At 43.8% G+C, this 18,861-nt stretch overlaps 1 protein-coding gene across 1 annotated transcript in view; it reads right to left on the bottom strand.

Annotated features, from left to right (window-relative positions):
* NTAN1 (N-terminal asparagine amidase) overlaps nt 1–18,861 on the bottom strand; it is a 366,637-nt gene that overhangs the window by 256,146 nt on the left and 91,630 nt on the right. The window contains exon 6 of the mRNA XM_086941444.1: nt 15,581–15,634. Within this exon, the coding sequence (XP_086797570.1) occupies nt 15,581–15,634 (54 nt within the window). The remainder of the gene's footprint in view (nt 1–15,580; nt 15,635–18,861) is intronic.

Here is an 18,861-nt window from a genome sequence, read left to right as displayed (position 1 = left end):
AGTGTAAGACAGATGTTCAACATGCATTCTTCTCCGCATAGCATAACCTAAGCCTAGTACGTGGGAAGGAGTAGATGGACGGCAGTTTAAGTTAAGTTAGTTTTTTGTCAAGTATCGGACCCAAGAATTCTCTAAGGATCTAATCAGCTCCGCACCTTGGTTTTTAGAATGGAGGAGGTCTTGTATCTCGCTCTCAGGACTCGATCTCCCAGTGACCCGCGAGGGTGACTGGAAGCACCGGAGCTGGATTTTCTCGGCAGGAGAAAAAGACAGCGTCTTTCTCAGTGCATCAAATGGGAGGGACGGCTTCCTTCGGCACTTGCATCAGATGGGCTTCGGATAAGTAGATAGCCGCTCTGCCCCACACCACCGTGTGTTGCTTAAGGCCAACGCTGGTATATTTATACCTGGAAGGTGCCGTGTTTGACCTAAGGTTGGACATAAGACGTTAATTAAAGATGTCACTAAGAACTGACCGTTCTTTCAGTGCTTGCAGGAGTTCTAAGACAAATCAAAACAAAAGCACGAGGAATACCCAGGTTGCTGGAGGTTTGGTATGTTGTAAGAACTCGTTGTGCTTTCTAGGAGTCTAAGGAAGTAGCCTTGCCGCATTTGGTTTGCATTGGCTTATTATTAAATATGCAATATTTAATTAGGGTCCTAGATAAAACACAACACCCACTCCACGTATAATGTTCATCATTACTAAATACTAAGCAATATATAAACATATAGGTATGCATGTGTTTTTCCATCCCACCCCAAAATACTTTAAAAGCATTTGAAACAGTATAGATACACGAAAATGAATATTATACTGTACGCATTCAAGCAGTGGTATCATTCAGATAATTCAAACATAAATATCAGCTGAATAAATTGCGAAAATTACATTTATGAAATGGCTCTTAGTACAGAAGAGAAGGCCGAGACCATTTTATCACATATTCATACCAGATTGTAAGTGTGCTAGAGGCTGATTCAAAATATTGTCTCTAGAGTCTCTAGAAATAGAAGCTCTGTTCTCTAAGAATAGTTCTACTTTAAGCAGAGTACCTTGTGCCAAAAAAGGGTAAATATTTTGGAAGTTCTTGGAGAGAAAAAAAAAAATTCTTTTCAGGGCAAGAAAAATAGTTCCAAGTCTTTTCAGCAGTGAAGTTTTAAAAGTTGAAGGCCGAATTCAGAGTTCCGGGAACGCTGTGTGCTCGCTATTTCAATTGTTATTATCGTTGTTAGGGGAGAACATTACCTCTGATAGACCAGCAAAAAACGCGTCTACAACAGTAGGTGAAATTTGGGCCAACTCCAAAAAAGTTGAAATAGTGCATATATGAGATGCATTGCCATCATCGATGTCTAGATCAGCAATGTTCACAGAGGGTTGTACCTGTGTGCTGCTGCTTTAATCTCGTACTTCACTGCCACCTACTCGTAATGGTGAAGTCTCAACGAATGCCGTCATCAGAATCGGTAGCCGCTGGGGACAACACGTTGCGTGAGTCGTTACCGGACAAAGCAAAGCATCGACATCCATTGGTACTATTGATGGTAGTGTAAGACAGACGTTCAACATGCATTCTTCTCCGCATAGCAGACATCGAAGCACAGGTGTGATGCAATTTTGCCTGATCGGTCTGAATGAAAGAAACCAGGTTGTATTCAGATCTCTTAGCCGGGCCAATCCGAGGACCTTAGTGATACGGTCTCGGTATCGTATTTCTAGGATCGTTTCTTCCATCGAAGCCTGAGTTTTGTTTGTGACTTGGCTTGCCATATTGGAGCAGAAGGAGCAAAAATAAAATTCCTGCTACGAGTCCCAAAATAAGTGGCAGGTCACCGAAAAGAGAGTGCACAAAATTCGGGAAGATGCCCAGGACTGTCTCAAAGGGTGTTTACAGTCCCGAAAAAATCGTCTTAAGTACATGTGTGATGCCACTGGTATCTGACATGTTTAAAATTTGGCTCAACATTTCTACGAAATGCACGGGGCAGTTTGTTGATAAAAGGGTATGTATCTCTGCCGCTGTCCTTGCAGCTTGCAGGTCATACGTCTCTTTGGACGAGGTTAAAGGCACAGTTGTCTTCATTCTGCTTAAAGCATCAATTCGAATAGAAGAGATATTCACAGAAGGCCAAATTTCCGCCTCCATGTCTGGATTGCTTTTTGGATACAATACTTGCATACAACAAATGACCCTGGAAGTGATGCTCACGAGATAGGGTTTCCCTGGCACCATGCCACAACAGCTGCGGTCACTTAATATAACGTAGCTACCATTGGAAAGATGTCTGAAAAATGGGTCTATCTGTGTAGCCGGGGTTCCGTGCAGGTGACATGAAAGGTTATTTGATGAACCCTTGCAAGGTCCATGCAGGTTTATACCTTCGCATAGGAGTGTACCACTCAGTGATCTTTTGCAGTTACTACCACTAAGAAATACCTCTTTTTTTCCCCCACTCCAACACCTATGTGTAAATGGTAAATTCCAGGTTGATTTGATGTACCCTTTACCCAACCTTTCATACAGGCCTGCTGGTATATACTCTTGGCAGTATTGAAACTGAAAAGTCGTTATCGGGATTGTAATTGTGCCATGTATTATCCATTCAATGACAGGTCTTTCTGACATTGTCAATGGTAATCTCTCAAGTTTTTCAATGCTTAGCACCGTATAGTCTGCTCCTTTCTGTGCCAACGAGATTTGTCTATCAGTAAGGTTACAGATAGAAAATAATGACGTTATGTTGATTAGACGCCAAAGCACGTGACCTGAACGCAGGTTTTGTAACGTCCAGCCTAGCTGTACAATAAAACGCAACTGGGACCTACCATGTTCTAACATTATCATATCCTGTTCTATAATATCAATAGCAGATGATACAATGCTATCCAGTGAATAGATTCTGGAGGACAGAGTCGTTAACCCATTGTCCACTACAGAAAATGCTTTTTCCAAATTAATACGGTCAATTTCTCGTAATTTTTCAGCAGTTTCAATTTGATTTAATTTCCAAGCTTCATTGTATGCTGCGTACATACCGGCGTATATGAAATGTTTTTGACGCTGTTTGCGAGGTCCCATTATGAAATCTCGCAAGTCAGCACCTTCTTTAAGTAAAGTTAAGTGTTGCTTAATTTCTGGAAGTGTGGATTTCTGTAGCCATTCGAGGCATAGTTTTCCCACACTGTATGTTGTAATAATCCCTGGATGTTGTCTTTGGGAATATCTTGGGTCTGGCCTGTTTTGTTTGAACCCCTGTATTTTGTTCAGGAATCTATCATGACAGTTATTAGTGTCGGTGGGCCAGATTAACCATTTTTTCTAATCAGGAAGTGTTCTGTTTTTTTTTAAAATAAAGGCCACGACTAACCCCTCATCTGCAGTGGTGTTTCAATTAGGTATTGGCTTTGGTATAGACGGGTTGTTTAAATCTTTTATCTTGGCTAATCCAAGACAGGTTGTTTGCTGAACTGTGTCATTTAGGAACATTATTTGTTCTGGGATCATGCAGGCTCTGAACAATGCTTCTAAACCTTGTACCTGCCAATCTTGTGTTCCCCAAATGGTTTTTGTCTCAATGTGATTTTTCCAATATTCAAAACCAAAATGTAGACATTTTTTCATAAAATTTTTCTGAATAAATCAGTTTAGTGTTTGTCAACATATTTTTCACCCCTGTCTTATTTAACATTTTAAAATAGAATGTTTCCGGATCAGTGACATTAAACCCCGAGAAGTATGGGAATTTTTCAAAAAATGTCTCTGAGCTGCTTTTTGGCGGGGTTGGACAATGTCACCATTGACTATAAACGAAAGTATTTCTAGGATTGGCAGACTTATGCAGATAATGATGCCGTAATGGGAAAAACAGTACATTTCCTCATAATTCGACGAACCCTGTAAATAATCATGTGCAGTAAATTTTGCTGACATTTCTAAATCTGACATCATATTATTAATATTCTCAAAGTCCCAATCCTCAGAGAATCTACTAGGTGAAACAAAGTCACTCTACAAAATCTTGAATTGGTGTGGCAATTTCAAGAGCTCAACCGGGCCATAAATTTCATAGTCAGTTTTGTCCCATGCTATACCACCAGGTATAGGGATGGCTGTGATGTTCACTGATGACAGTTCTCTTTTTTCGATGTGTGAGGATCTGTGTGGTTTCAGGACTAAGTTGATGTTCTGACTTGCTGTGTCCATTGTACTATATTTTTCATCAATAAATCTACCCAAACTTAAAACCAAGATGAGCCACAGAAAGAGGAATAGTACGCCTAACACAATCCACAATTTAATCCATTGAGGAGTTAGATATGTTTCTTTGAGTTGATGACAGAGTTCTTTTACTTTTTCTTTGAATGTTTTCGTTGCTGGCTTGTCTCCATGTTCACTTGGATCATCGGAAAAATCATCAAAGTTGATAAAATAACCAGATGCAGTTCTGTCAATTGGTGGGATTGCTTCCGGATTTCCATTGATCTTTGCATTGTCTTGTGTTACATTTGTATAGTCTGAAGCGACATCGTTGTAAACTGGAGTTTCTTGTTGAACTGTAGCAATTTGGGTCTCAAGAGGCACAAGTTCCATGGCATTGTTGCATAGTCCTTTCTTAATCACCGTAGGTTTATCAAATGTGATTAGTCTCTCAGTTTGGACCTCTTGGATAGTAGCAAGATTTGGTCTTCTGCTATTTCTTGGGAGTCCACTGGGCCTACTACTTCTTATTGGCCACATGGTTGTGGTTTCACCAGGTCGATTGATACAACTCGGTTCTCCTTTTTACCAGCAAGAGGCGGTAGCACTACTGATCTTGTTCCACTGACAGCTAAGACAGGTACTGCTTTTCTGTAAGGAGGCCCAAATTCCTTCTTTACCGCGATCTTTTCTCTGACCAGATCCCCGATCTTTGGAATCCAGACAGGTCTTGCTGGGACAGGTGGTTTTCCTTCAGTGTTAGTTGGCTTTAATTTTTTGTTACTCAGACTTTTTCTTGTTTCATTTAAGTCCTGTAAAACAGCCAAACGATATTTGATATCAAAAGCTTTTTGTTGCACCACTGAAGTTTGATGATCTAAGTCCTGAATAAGCATTCTAGTTCCAAATAAGAGTTCATACGGGCTGACACCTCCTAGAGAATTTCTTGGCATATTATTAAGACTATGTTGCACACTTGTTAGATGTTTGACCCACCCATCACCAGAACCTAATACTCTCGCGGTTATAGATTGCTTAATGTCCCGTTGTTTTCTTTCCACAACCGCATTTCCCTCAGGATGGAAGGGAGAAGAGTACTGAAATGCAATGCCCATGCTGGCCATGGCCTCCTTGTAAGCCCGAGAGCTAAACGCAGGACCCTGGTCAGAATATAGCATGCCAATTGCGTATGTGCCAATAAAGACTCGCAAATCTTTTATAACAGTTCTGGCGTCAGCCGAGCGCTGGGGCCACATCCAAATGAATCTTGTACAGGAATCGACTGCGACCATGATATATTTATAGCTACCGTCCCTTTGTAAGGGTCCACAGTGGTCCAGGTAAACACATGCTAATGGTTTGTCTGAGATTAGAAGGGGCGTCTGCGCTGGTCGTTTCACAGTTGACACTTTCATTTTCTGACATATTTCACATTCTAGAACATAGTTCCTAGTCTGTTTTCTCATTCGTGGCCACCAATATCTCTGTTTTAATAATGATACTGTGGCGGAAACACCAGCGTGTGCAGAGGCGAGACCTTCGTGTGCTGCTAAAATTAGTCCTAACCTGTGCTCCGTGTTTGGAATTGCTCTATCCCCCACTCCAGGGATTTGAGCAAACGGAACGTTGTTCGCATCAGTTTTGTATGAGTACTTTACTGGAAAGCCTTTCGGGAGTGTTTTATCGCTGTTTACTGAAGCACTAACTGCTTGCATTATCTCGCTGTCTATTTTTGTTTTGGATTGAGTGATGGCAGCTACGGAAGCCGTTTGTACAGCTGCTTTCGCGGCCTCGTCAGCCAATGAATTCCCTGCAACGTCAACGCCATCACGTTGATGACTCAGTGTATGATTCACATGAGTCTTTTGTAGTTCTTTTTGTAAAAAAAACTACCTGTTTCCAAAGCATTTTATGCTTGATTGTGCCACCTTTTTTATCTTTGTAATTGTTTTGAACCCAGTTCTGTAAGTATTCGTTGTAAGACTGGACACAGTAATAGAAATCGCACACTATTAGTGTGGGGAATTCTCGTTCGCTATTTTCAAGTGCCATCTTAAAAGCCTGTAGTTCAGCTCGCTGAGCTGTACAGTCTCCGAGTACTTGAGTTTTAGTCATCAAAGGTTTAAATTTCCCTTCGTGCCAACGACCTTTAACAATCGCGCACGCAGCACTATAGGCTTGTTTACCCCCAACCGCGGGTTGTGCTGAGCCGTCTGTATATATTATACAATCGTAATGTTCCAGAGGCAAAATCTCTATCGGCAGAGGACATTCATATTCGTATTGCAGATATTCTTGTTTTTTTAAATTAGGATCAAATTCATATGCAACGTCTGGTGCAGCAAGAGAATTAACCCATTGTATCCATCTTGGGTGTAAAGCTTTAGCATTGGGAATGCTTGCTCTTGTTACTGCTTCTAGAGCAGGTATTGGTGTAACGATAATTATTCGTTTACCTTGGGCTAGGGCTCTTTCTACAGCCGTTTGAACCGCTGTCAGAATTTTTTCTGTTGAACTGAATTTCATTTCAGCTTGTGTGCACAAATGTGATTTGTAAGCTATTGGTACCGTTTCTCCCTCATTAGAGGTCAGGTATGTGAATCCGCATCTTCCTGGGATGACTCGGATTACAAGGTTGCGTTCATTTGCGCGTGTTTGCAGTTTTGTTTTAGTTAACATATCTGTCTGTAATGATCTTAATATTTCTGTGTGTTTTTGAGTTCAATTAATTGATTTAAAATCAGGTTTTATTAGTTTGTAGAGAGGTTTAACCTTCTCTGCATAATTTAGAATGTATGTTCTTGGAGGAGCTACGACACCAACCAAGATGGCCGCATAGTCTCCTGGCTCCGCTGACCTCCGCCCTACGCTCTACTATCTTGTCGCCTATCCTGATTTCCTGCCCCGGATCCGTGTGTGTGACCCGATTTGCACTCCGATGATGTGATCCCAGAGTTTCTCCGAAATCGTGGAGCGGATTAACGTCGAGGACCGATTTGAGGCCTAACCCAGCCGAGAAGCTGGGGTCTCGAGTGCTGGCCTAGCCAGGTCCGAGTTGAACAACAAACGACTGTTGAATGCGGTTGGGTCCGGTCTCTGGAACATTCGGAATTTTGGGATTGCTCTGCTACCATCTGCTGCCTGGTGCTCTATAGGAGGTGAGGTGGCGAGTGACGCACGGTGCTGTGTTGCGGGGGTCCCGGTCCGGGGGTCCGACATTCATATCGCCGGTGCTCCTTGGATCGGAATCTCACTACGCGCTACTGCACGCTAACAGTCTGTCCCTCATGGCTCATTCCACTCCGCCTAATCTTCCCCCGGAGAAGGCGCCTCTCCGTGGGGAACACCATGCCTGAAGGGAAACGGAGGCTGACGGAGCAGATTCAAAGTGGCCCGTCAATGCGGACGGTGCTGGATGCCCTTGTGGCACTTCAGGAGACTGTTAAAGCTCGGACATGCAGCCTGTTGTTGGCGGCGGATGGAATCAAAGGATTGAGACCGGATCCTGACTTGACGCCCAAGGCCCGTCGGCCAGCTCGCCTTTCGATTGTCGCCCCAGTGGCGTGCTTAGACTCGACGCTGGAAGCTGTATTTGCCCCTATCACAGTGGAGCTACCTGAAAGTACTGTGCTTTGTGACTCAATTAATCCGTTGGAATCCCCGGTTTTGCAACTGTCGGAACATTTACATGCTGTCCCTACTTCGGTTCCTTTTAATTGGTACTGTGAACTGTTTTGGACTGTGTCGACCCCCCTCCCCAGTTGGTCTATCAAGATGGCGGATGGGATAAAGCTTGGCTTCGGAGACGGGGAGGGGCATCGTTGGTACCAGCCGACTTATTTGGGACCTGCCGTTCTTTTTTCATCTGTGGACCCATGTTCTGCCGACTTCTGTGTACCTTTTGACATTTTGAGGGCGGGGCTTTCTTCCCCTGACGGACTCAGCGAATTTAATCGACGGGGCCAAGGCTGAGATTGTTGACTGGGTTGTTCATTGTGGTATTTGGTTAACGGGATTGTTTTATTGAATTAACGGAGTCCGGGGCGGGGTTGGTTAGGACGGGGGCGAGTGACCGGGAGTGCGTTGAATAAAGCCCTCCTCCATTTCCCTTCTTCGGGTGGGGTTTACTTTCTTTTCCTTGTATCTTCTATATTTCGGGTTTCGGTTTTTGGGCGACAGGCACGCTGCTAGGGGGGGTAGGCCGTAGTCATCTGCAGGGGTGCAGGGTGGGGGGCTGGGGGATGGGTGTTTTGTTTTTTCTTTGTTTCTATGGCCTTTTTTCTCTTTTATCTTTCTTCGGCCTTTTCTTTTCACTTTTCAGGGTCAGTGTAGTGGGTTCATTGTTTGGTCCATCTCTGCTTTTACATCTGTGCCTCAACTCTCGTGATGGTTCGGGGCCAAGGGGCGGGCATAAATGTTGGCGCGAGCCGTAATAGTATGCTTGTTTATCCGGGTGTCGTCTGCTTAAACGCCACTGACTTACATGAAAACAAATTAACTGTGGACACACTGCTGTTTTGCTCGCCCCCTCTTCATAGCTTGAGATATTGTAAGGCACCTGATCCTTCTATATTATATTATAAAATGAAACCTTTTGTATCCTGTTCCCACTTTGATATGTCTTCCAACCAGTACGCATTGTGGATGTAGTAACTATGCTCCCCGGGAGGCTGGGTCTGAAGTTTTTATCGTTGTATTGTGTTGCAATTGCTTAGCGGCCAGCCTTGGGGGTTGTAGGCCTGTGTTTGTATCTGGTTGAAACTGTCAAATAAAGGTTTTCAACAAAAAAAAAAAAATAGAATGTATGTTCTTCCGAAATTCAGGAAACCTAGTATTGATTTCAGGGTTTTCAGCGTTTTTGGAGCTTGTAGTACAGCACACTTCTCTAAGAAGTTGTCTGCCAGGCTTTTGCCTTCACTTGATAATTCGTATCCTAAAAATAGGACAGTTTGACGGGCAATTCTAGATTTTTTTAAATTAAATTTGTACCCTTCTGAAGCGAACCCAAGTATTATGGTGTTCACTCTTTTCAAGTGAGTCTCCAGGTCATCATCTGTAAGATAGATGTCGTCTACATAAGATAATGCTTCATCATCATAGATTTGTAGTAACTCTGTTACCCTTGCTAAAAATAATCCTGGGCTGTTCTTGGTTCCCTGTCGGAGACGACAAAATTGTTTTTGCGACCCCATTATTGAGAAAGCGGTCAAATATCTGCTTTCTGGTGCAATGTTTTGAGAGAAGAATCCATTAGAGATATCTAATGTCGTTTTATATCTTTTGCGCACGATGTTATTCATTAGTGCAGCACTGTGTGAGTTTTGGACAGCAAAAGTTTTACAGCAGGAGTTTAAATGTCTGTAGTCCAACACTAGACGATATGAATCATCTGGCTTGGAGACAGGAAACAAAGGATTGTTCATTTGTGAGGTGCATGTTTCAATCACCCTCTAGTATTCAAGTTGATCTAAACTTTCTTTTACTTGTTTTTTAGCTTCTTGCTTAACCGGATACTGCCTCTGTGCAGTAGGTTGATTTTTTAACTGGATGTTATGATGAGGAGAGTCCTCATCCCATCCTACATGATTTTTATATAATGCTGGGGCTTGGGCCACTGCCCATTTTCTAGCAAGTGTGTATTTTTTATGTATTGGAATGTGATTTGAGAAGGCAGGCATAATCATTTCTTCGCCATGTGGGCACTCCCTGACAAACTCTGGTGGCCAGTCTTTTTCTGCTAGAAGGATGTCAAAGCTTTTAGATAGGTTCTCCCAAAAGAGACCTTTTATTTTCCTAGTTTTATCTCCTTCTATACGTAATGTTATTTCATATAGTTTATGGTGCACGCTCACTCGGGTGTCTGCAGTTTCCACTTGAATGTATTCATTCGTGTCCACTGTCTCCAGAAGATTCATCAGGATCTTGCGAGCTATGCTCACTTCTGCTGCGCTGTCTAGCAATGTCTGGGCCCACTCTCCATTTTTCAGTTGTGTCCGCGGGATTCTCTGCATGTTTTATTTTAATACTTGCTACCTTCTTTCTGGGAAATTGTGATTTTTTATTTTGATGAGCAGGTTCTTTGTCTTTGGACTTGACGTGCTCTTCCTTGTGTTCTGACCGTCCTCTTCTTTCCAATTTCTTTGAGGAACTCTGAAAAGATCGAGAGGAACGTGTATCAACATCTTGATATCTGTCAGGTTTTCTCAGATTGTCCCTATTTCTAAGGTTATATCTTTTCTCAGAGGGCTCCCTTTGGGAAGACTTGCCCCCCCTCTCTGGAGTTCTATTTCTCCGTTGGGGAGACCTTCCCCTGGACTGAAATTGTTTTTCTCTGGGAGTGGTTTGTTTGTTACCCTCCCAGTTCATCTTTTGAGAATTGAGGTTATTTTTAATGAAGGTTTTTTCAGGATTTTCAATTAGTTGGGATTTTACTGGTTTACCACCCAAACTATCTCTGCCTAATTCTTCATGTGATTTTTCAATTATTTTTGCGAGCTCAAAAGGTTGGTCTGTTATATCTGTCTCCTTCAATTTTTGGCGGATTGCCACACACGCTGCTTCTCCTTTTATGTTGGCTAATAATATAGCCGAGACCTGCTTAAAGTCTTTTAGTAATTTCATACCCAGAGTTAAAGCAGGTTCTGGACCGTATTCATTTTGAATCTGTCTTAGCACATCTGGTATAACCGCCATAGATGGAACACCATGTGTTTTTGTGTAGATAGAAGCAAAGACCGTGCCCCAAGTGTCACAGTCCTCCACATGTGGTGCGATCCCCATTGGGAGGCAGATAGTCAGAATTCTGTGTTTTTCGTGAGGGGTAGTATCAGGAAATACCGCCTCTATCTGAGTGATTTTTTGAGCTAACCAGAATGGAATTTGTTCCCGTTTTGCGGGTGTTTTACCAATGGATTTTTATTTGTGTTCCCCTGATGAGGGGTGTTTTGTGGAAGTTTAATTGCAGGTTGGACTGTTGAAGTCCGCATGACATATTGGACCAATTGTCTATGTATTTTAATTAGTTGTTTTAACTGAACTAAAAGTTCTCTGTCTGACATTGTTTCAATGTCAGGATGTGGTGTGTAGCCGGCTAGAACCGGCCATGTGGCTCCTGGTCTACCTAATGGACCTAGCCTGGTAATGTGATTTTGATGATTTAGGGTGCCATTAAACAAGAGCAGGTGCTCTTGGTATGTTAGTGGAATTTCAACTTCCTCAAAAGGAGAGTATTCCTCTGGAGATTCCGCTACTTTGTAGAAGTGGAACTCATGTGTTACAGCGTATGCTGCTGGAAAAGTTATCCAGGAATAAAATACCTCTGTCTGCCGAAACTCATGTACCTCTACCACAAATACGACCGTACCACCTCTTGATGTTACTACATTTTCTATAAGTTTTATAGTTATGGTTTTTCTTATGTTGGTCGGGATGATTACTGCATCATGGTCATCTTCATTCAACCCTGTTAGGTCTGCACCTGGTTGATTCGCATTTACTACGGCTCCACTGGTTTCGTTGTTGTCGCCGTTAAGCGACATTATTTAATGAAAAGTGTCTTGCAGAGAAAGTTTTTTGGGAAACAAAAGATTAGGTGCACAATATTTTGGAACACTGTATCCTTCAAAGTTGATTATACCGTAAACTAATACATAGGATTCTCATCCTACTAAGTTCCGGCGGATATTAACCTTTCACCCACTCCAGACGTCTATTGGAGTTTTTACGGGAAAAGGAGTCTGTGTGAAAAAGCAAGACTGAGTTACTCTAGTATCTTGCATTAGATTATCGCCTTACCAAACGTTGGGCGCCATGTAGTGTAGTTCCTATTTTCCCAATAGGCTCTGCGCATTGGAATAACAAACGATAGCTTAGATGTAGGACTGAGGTCGACTAGGTCTCTATTGAATATGTTAGATATAATTTAGGTTTGCCAGCTAGCTCAGAGGTCCCTAGAAACTTTCTCGAATGAAAAGGGAGGAGTGAACTTCCCTGATTTGACAAGAAGGGATTCAGCTTCTTAAAACCGCATAAACATGACAACTTCGCTCCCCCAGAATAAGGAGTATATCTCCAGAGTCGTGTGAAAACAATAGATAGCTATTTCACTCAGTCAGTTGTGCATACTTAGTTTCACCAGAGTGCAGAGAAATAGAAAGACGGGCGTTTTCAATAAAAAGGTGTTATTTATTGAACAGTCTTCTTTCTCATGCAAGAGAAATGACTTGCTATGATTGCAATACTTGTTATAAAGTAAAAGTGCGTACAGTAAAAGGAGTATTATGAAATAATACTGTAAAATCATTGACATGGTTTTTGAGCCATATGATACTTAAAAGGTATAAAGTATATACAGTTGCATACAAAGATAAAAGCTTGACTAAACGTACTCAACTGGTGCTTCTAAATACGCCTACCCCGGTGTACCTAACCTAAGCTTAGTACGAGGAATATAGTAGATGGACGGCAGTTTAAGTTAAGTTAGTTTTTCGCCAAGTATCGGACCCAAGAATTGTCTTAGGATCTAATCAGCTCCGTACCTTGTTTTTTTGGAATGGAGGAAGTCTTGTATCTCGCTCTCAGGACTCGATCTCCCAGTAACCCGCGAGGGTGACTGGAAACACCGGAGCTGGATTTTCTCGGCAGGAGAAAAAGACAGCGTCTTTCTCAGTGCGTCAAATGGGAGGGACGGCTTCCTTCGGCACTCGCATCAGCTGGGCTTCGGATAAGTAGATAGCCACTCTGCTCCACACCACCGTGTGTTGCTTAAGGCAAACGCTGGTATATTTATACCTGGAAGGTGCCGTGTTTGACGTAAGGTTGGACATAAGACGTCAATTAAAGATGTCACTAAGAACTGACCGTTCTTTCAGTGCTTTCAGGAGTTCTAAGACAAATCAAAACAAAAGCATGGGGAATTCCCAGGTAGCTGGAGGTTTGGTATGTTGTAAGAACTCGTTGTGCTTTCTAGGAGTCTAAGGAAGTAGCCTTGCCGCATTTGGTTTGCATTGGCTTATTATTAAATATGAAATATTTAATTAGGGTCCTAGATAAAACACAACAGTTTTATCTAGGAGTGATAATTAAAACATCAATGCCAGTGCTGCTCCCCGTTTAAAACCTTGTCGCCCCCCCCCCCCCCACACTGCTCCGGCGGTACTGGTTCACGTACCTGTGTATGCCATAACTCTCCTGAGTTGTGGCGGCTCCTGCGTGTCCCGAGGGCTCCACCAATCTTCGGTCCAGATGTCGGGTTCTTCTGGACACTCGGTGCGGTCTCCTCGGGTTGGTCTCCACACGTCGCAGTGTCCTCCACTCGGTCGACGTCTTCCTCCTTCTTCTCTCGAGCTGGCACGCTGTGGTCTTCTGCTTCCTGCTTTTTCTGTGCCTCGTGACCTGACAGACTGCCTCCTGATTGGGTCAGGTTTGACTTGTAGGATTTGCCGGAACGTTTGTCTTCCGGGTCATCGTGGTCGCGCTGTGGGGCGGGGAAAAGATCCTCTGTTATGGTAGTATTAGGGAGCCTATCTTCTTCGTCACGCGGCAGGTAAGGGGTCCACTCTGTTGTCCTTTTATTGTACCCTGCACCGTCTCCCACCTCACATCTGGTTTAAAGAGCTCGATAGTCTGACCACTAAATTCCTTTGGGGTGGGCGGAGACCTCGCATGGCCCTGTCCAAATGCCAGATTCCACCCTTCGATGGAGGTATGGGCATGACCAATCTATACCTATACCACCTGGCAACCCAACTAATCACGCTGCATGACTGGCTTAACGGTGGCTAGTTGGACCCAGCATTTTGATTAGAGCGGAGTGACCTGGGCCTACCCAAGATGCATGCGATGATGTACGGGGGAACTATCCCCAGAACCTTACCAACTGTAATGCAAACCGTTCTCCTAGCCTGGCGCGCCTCCCTGCGCCATACCCAATGGATAAATAAATTGACTCAATACACACCACTCTGGCAAGGGGCCTGGCTTCAGGAGGTCAGCACGTTGAAGGGATTCCGGACAAGGGACATCATTGGCATCTCACAGCTGGGGACGTGTGGACAGGCAACCATATGCGCTCTTTCCAAGATCTGCAAACCTGTTATTCCCTACACCCCTCACAATTCTATAGATATCTGCAGCTACGTCACGCCCTTCACAGGCATGTATTGCATTGCACATCGCTCCCAGTGTATAGTCCCCTGAGGCACAGACTATGACGGGTAACCTGCGAAAGAGGGGTGTCTCTCGCATTTATCGCTCCCTAACCAATAACACTCGAAACACACTAGACTGGTTAAGACGCCAATGGGAGCACTGGAGAGGACTTCTTAAAGAGGAGGATTGGCGAGAAGCATTGATGGTACCCAAAACAGTCACCAGCTCAGCCAGGCTCTGTCTGGTCTAACTATACTATTTACATGCGGCCTATCTAACACACAAGCGCCTCTATAACGCAGGCTTGAAACCCACTGCATCATGCGCACGCTGCAATAAAGGCCAAGCAGACTTCTTCCACATGGTATGGGCTTGCCCTGTCATTGCACAATAGTGGGACTCCATAGAAATGGAGCTCACGGAGGTCCTGGGCTGGGAAGTCCCACATAACCCATTAAATACACTCCTGGGATTTACGGATGTATTAGATGGATCCCGAGCTGACAAACAATTCCTTACTACTGCCATAATGGTGACCAAGTGAGACATCACTGCTAATTGGAAGAACCCTGTATCTCCTGGCATAGCGAAATGGTAGACTGGTGCACAGCACAAGAGAAGCCAATGTTTGAGGCTAGAGGGTGTCCGGCTAAACATTGTAAGGTCTGTGGCAAATGGCTGGGGCAGATAGAATAACTGCATCTCATTCTGGGAACTATGTGCACTATGTGGGATTCTGTGGGCTCAAACTCATCCCCCTGTATATGTAACGTAGAGATGTTTTGAAATTTCTGTAACATACTGCTTTTGATTACTGCTGGTACTAACGTACAGACTCGCTTGCGATTGCAAAATAAAGTAAAAACAAGTTTGCATTTAGTAATGGCATCATGTACCACATTTTTGTTATAACTTATAAGCAATGTTATGCTGCTCCAATCCACGAGTGAAGTAACAACACTTGAAAAAACACCATCAACGCCTTTATTTAAGAGGTTGGGAAAAGATCCACTTGCCACCACTGCCTAGGTTCCCAACTCTCCACAGTAAGGTTCTATCAGCCAAAGATGTGTGCGCTGAAGATGTGGTGGTGGACATTTGAGGTTTAAGACCAGTCAGTTTAAAAGAACTTGAGCAGGATAAGTCAGATGGCAGTATCAGAACACATGGTCTATAATAATGGCTTCACACATTCTCTGTAAAGTGTTATAAGAACAGGCCTGTCTTACCTGATACACACAGTGTTACCAAATGGATTTCATCTTTCTGTTGGTCCAACGAATCTATGAAAAATGTATGCACATAAATTAAAATATGCCTCCCAATTTTAATAAGTCAAAAACAGAGACATAATGTTGCGTGTCTAACCATTGTCTAAAGGCAACATCCAGTGAATGTATGTTTAAGGGAAGGCACTGTGTCACTAATGGAAGGGCCTCACTCAAACTCATTTTTGGACAAACATTGCAGATTAAGTTTTGGGTCAAGTCTCTGTGAATTACCCAATTACATCACATCTATGCGGTAAATGGCCTGAACACCCCCAAATATTATCTATGAGAGACAGGGGCTGAAAAACAAATTTGGTAAACGGACTGTGACTATGTCAAACAGGGATTGCAGTCAGACTATGTGCACTTAAATCTCTTTTACTAATGAATCAATACAGCAACGAGGACATGTGGAACTCCTATTCAGACTATAGAACTTAATGATTTATTTGATGAGTGTTATAAAGCGCGAACATGACCCGAAAGTGTCAGAGCACTTTACAGAAAAGCGAAAGCAAATAACATGAGGAACATAAAGAATAAATAGAAATACAAAGTATCAGTAAAAAAGAGCAAACAATATATAGTGGGATATGTAGGCAAAAGAGCAGCAATTACTCGGGTTACATAATCATGAATAAAAATACAAAGTACCAAAATATAAAGGATGTAAACAAATAATATACAGTAGAATATGTGAACGCAACATTCTGAGGTAGCAGAGGGAGGGAGTTACAGTGTAGGGTGAGTTGAGGCAAAGTTTTAACCAAGGTAGTGATGTACAGGTTAGGCGGGGGGTGAGAACGGGGCACCAGGGTCCTAGTCGTAGAGAGAGAGGAATTTGATGGATAGAAATTGTTTTACTTTTTTACTGGAAGAGGGATGTGGATGGGTTGCATCTGATCTCCACGGGTAGAGAGTTCCAGATGTAAGGGGCCATTCCAGAGAAGGAACGGTTGTTGGAGTATACTTAAAAAGATATCCAGTGTCAACTTGAACTCCTTACATTGGCTGGACTGTTCCCATGCAGAGCAGGGTCAAGACTGATTTGCATATAGCTGTGTCCAAACTGGGTTGGCACAGTGAGCTAAAGAACAATGAATTCAACCCAGATATCTTGACTGGGGGTGAGTGAATGAAAAGTTTCAATGTTCCATCCATCATCTTGTTGTGTTTGCTAAAGTATTTACGCAGCACACAAACAGGGATAAAGTGAAAACACACCAATTTAGATGACCAGATTAAGAATGTACTAAATAAAATGAGACCAAGCCAACAAAAATCCTATCAGTAGAACCAGAGATATGCAATTTCAAAGATTTAGGCAAGTATGGTGCCTAAAAGCACAAAGCGCCAATTGTGGTTATCTCGTCATGCTAGACCTGGGAAAGTCTCAAGTTCAGGACAACCGCATTGGAGTGTGTGCCAGATACAGTGGCCAGGTTAGTCCCACTGAAAAGTTACCTTTGCAAAGAGTCCAGTTCACAGTGAAGGAGACCCTGAGGAGCAGGGAGCAGGGAGAGTGTGGCAGATGGTCATCGCTGTAGTGCAGAGAGTAAGCTGGGTGTCACGGATGGTCGTCTCTGTAGCACGAAGATCCGGTTGGGCATCGTAGATGATCGTAGCTGGAGCTTCATGTTGGCAGACATCATTAATGTTGATGCTGTAGCGTGAAGAGCAGCTGTCCTGTTGCCAGTCATTGCTAGCGCTCACTGTAGAATGAAGAGTCAAGTCCACGGAAGATTCGCGTTGCAGTTGTGATGAGGAGGGAGATCTAGGGATGAACTGGTCCATTCACGAAGAGCCAAAAACGTCAGGATTTCTCCTTTTATTTACAGGAGGAGCTCAACTGGTGCCAGCTAAGGGTCCAGGACCTGGGAAGGAACCTCTTGGTAATCGGGAACTCTGCCTGGGGCAAAGGGAGCAGGTCCAGTCTTTGTTCTTAGAGAGCAGGTCATGTAGGAAGGTGGATACCTGACTATGGTTACCCCAGATTTTTTGCCTAGTGTTTAGCTGGTTTTCGACTTAGTTGGCCTGGGATCCTGCTAATCAGGGCCCCAGGCTATCTGCTCTCTCTTTAAAATGGACTCCCTGTACCCTAGGTACATCTCCAATTGGATACTGGGTCACCTTATGAGCCCCTGTACAGTGTACTATAAGTACCCAGGGCATAGGTGCCTCCAAGGCCTACAAGGGGCTGCAGCATGTATTATGCCACCCCTGGCTGGCCACCCAAATTGACACAACTGGCTGATCACTCAGCTGGGGCAAGGTGGTGTAATTACCCTGTGCTTTAGATATAGTATACCTATATCTAAACTTATATCTAGACACATATACACCTATAAGTCACTCCTATGGCAGGCCTTAACAATCCTGGAATGCTTGGTTTTATGAGAGATGGTGCTCTAGCATGAGCTGAGCCTGTCTGCAGCTTTCGGAACCATGTCCTTATAGCTGTTCTAGGATATTGCCATACCATATACTCTTAAGTGCATTATGAACCTCCCGGTTAAATGCTAACTCTGGTTTGGCTTTATCAAAACATGTCGAGTAAGGTGTGATACAATTTGGAATACTACATCCTCGCCAGTTCTGGTGACGGGGGTAGCATTCCACCCTTCTAGAGGGAGAAGACATGTTGTTCCTACTATTCCCGGTTAAAGTTAACCAGAGCCTCAGCATCACAAAATGGATGCTGCTGCCACAGACACAAGTCTGACCTCCTGCTGCTGGGAGTCCTTCCAGCGAGGGAGGCTTGGACAATAGGTTTCCTGCCTTGGGAGGTGCTAGCACCACCCCAGACAGGATTTTGTGTATTGGGACAGGGAGGGCTGAAAGGATTGAGACACTGACTGGGGCACACAAGGTGTCCCATGCATAGTCCAGTTCAAACCGGTGCTGGGGCACTCCAGCCCCAGCTCTGGCGCGAAACTGGACAAAGGGAAAGGGGTGTAACCACCCCCTTCCCTGGTCCCACCCGTAGGAGGGACCTAGCAGGTAATCCAGCCCCTAAGTTTGGTATATAGGTAGGAGCTGAGTCCCAAGACTTTAGATTAATCCTGACTGAAACTCTGAAACGAAACTCTGGACCTTCGACGATCTACTTGAAGAAGACGACTGAAGAATCTCCCTTGTGGTCAAGGAGTGACTACCCTGCACAAGCAGGCACCATTCAGCGATCAACGGCTTGCTTTGTCGCCGCCTCCCGCCGGAGCCCGAGCACAGAGCCTGACAAC

Source organism: Lissotriton vulgaris, chromosome 10, assembly GCF_964263255.1.
Source record: "Lissotriton vulgaris chromosome 10, aLisVul1.2, whole genome shotgun sequence".
In the NCBI taxonomy this organism is placed as follows: domain Eukaryota; kingdom Metazoa; phylum Chordata; class Amphibia; order Caudata; family Salamandridae; genus Lissotriton; species Lissotriton vulgaris.
This window is presented reverse-complemented; position numbering and strand designations above follow the sequence as displayed.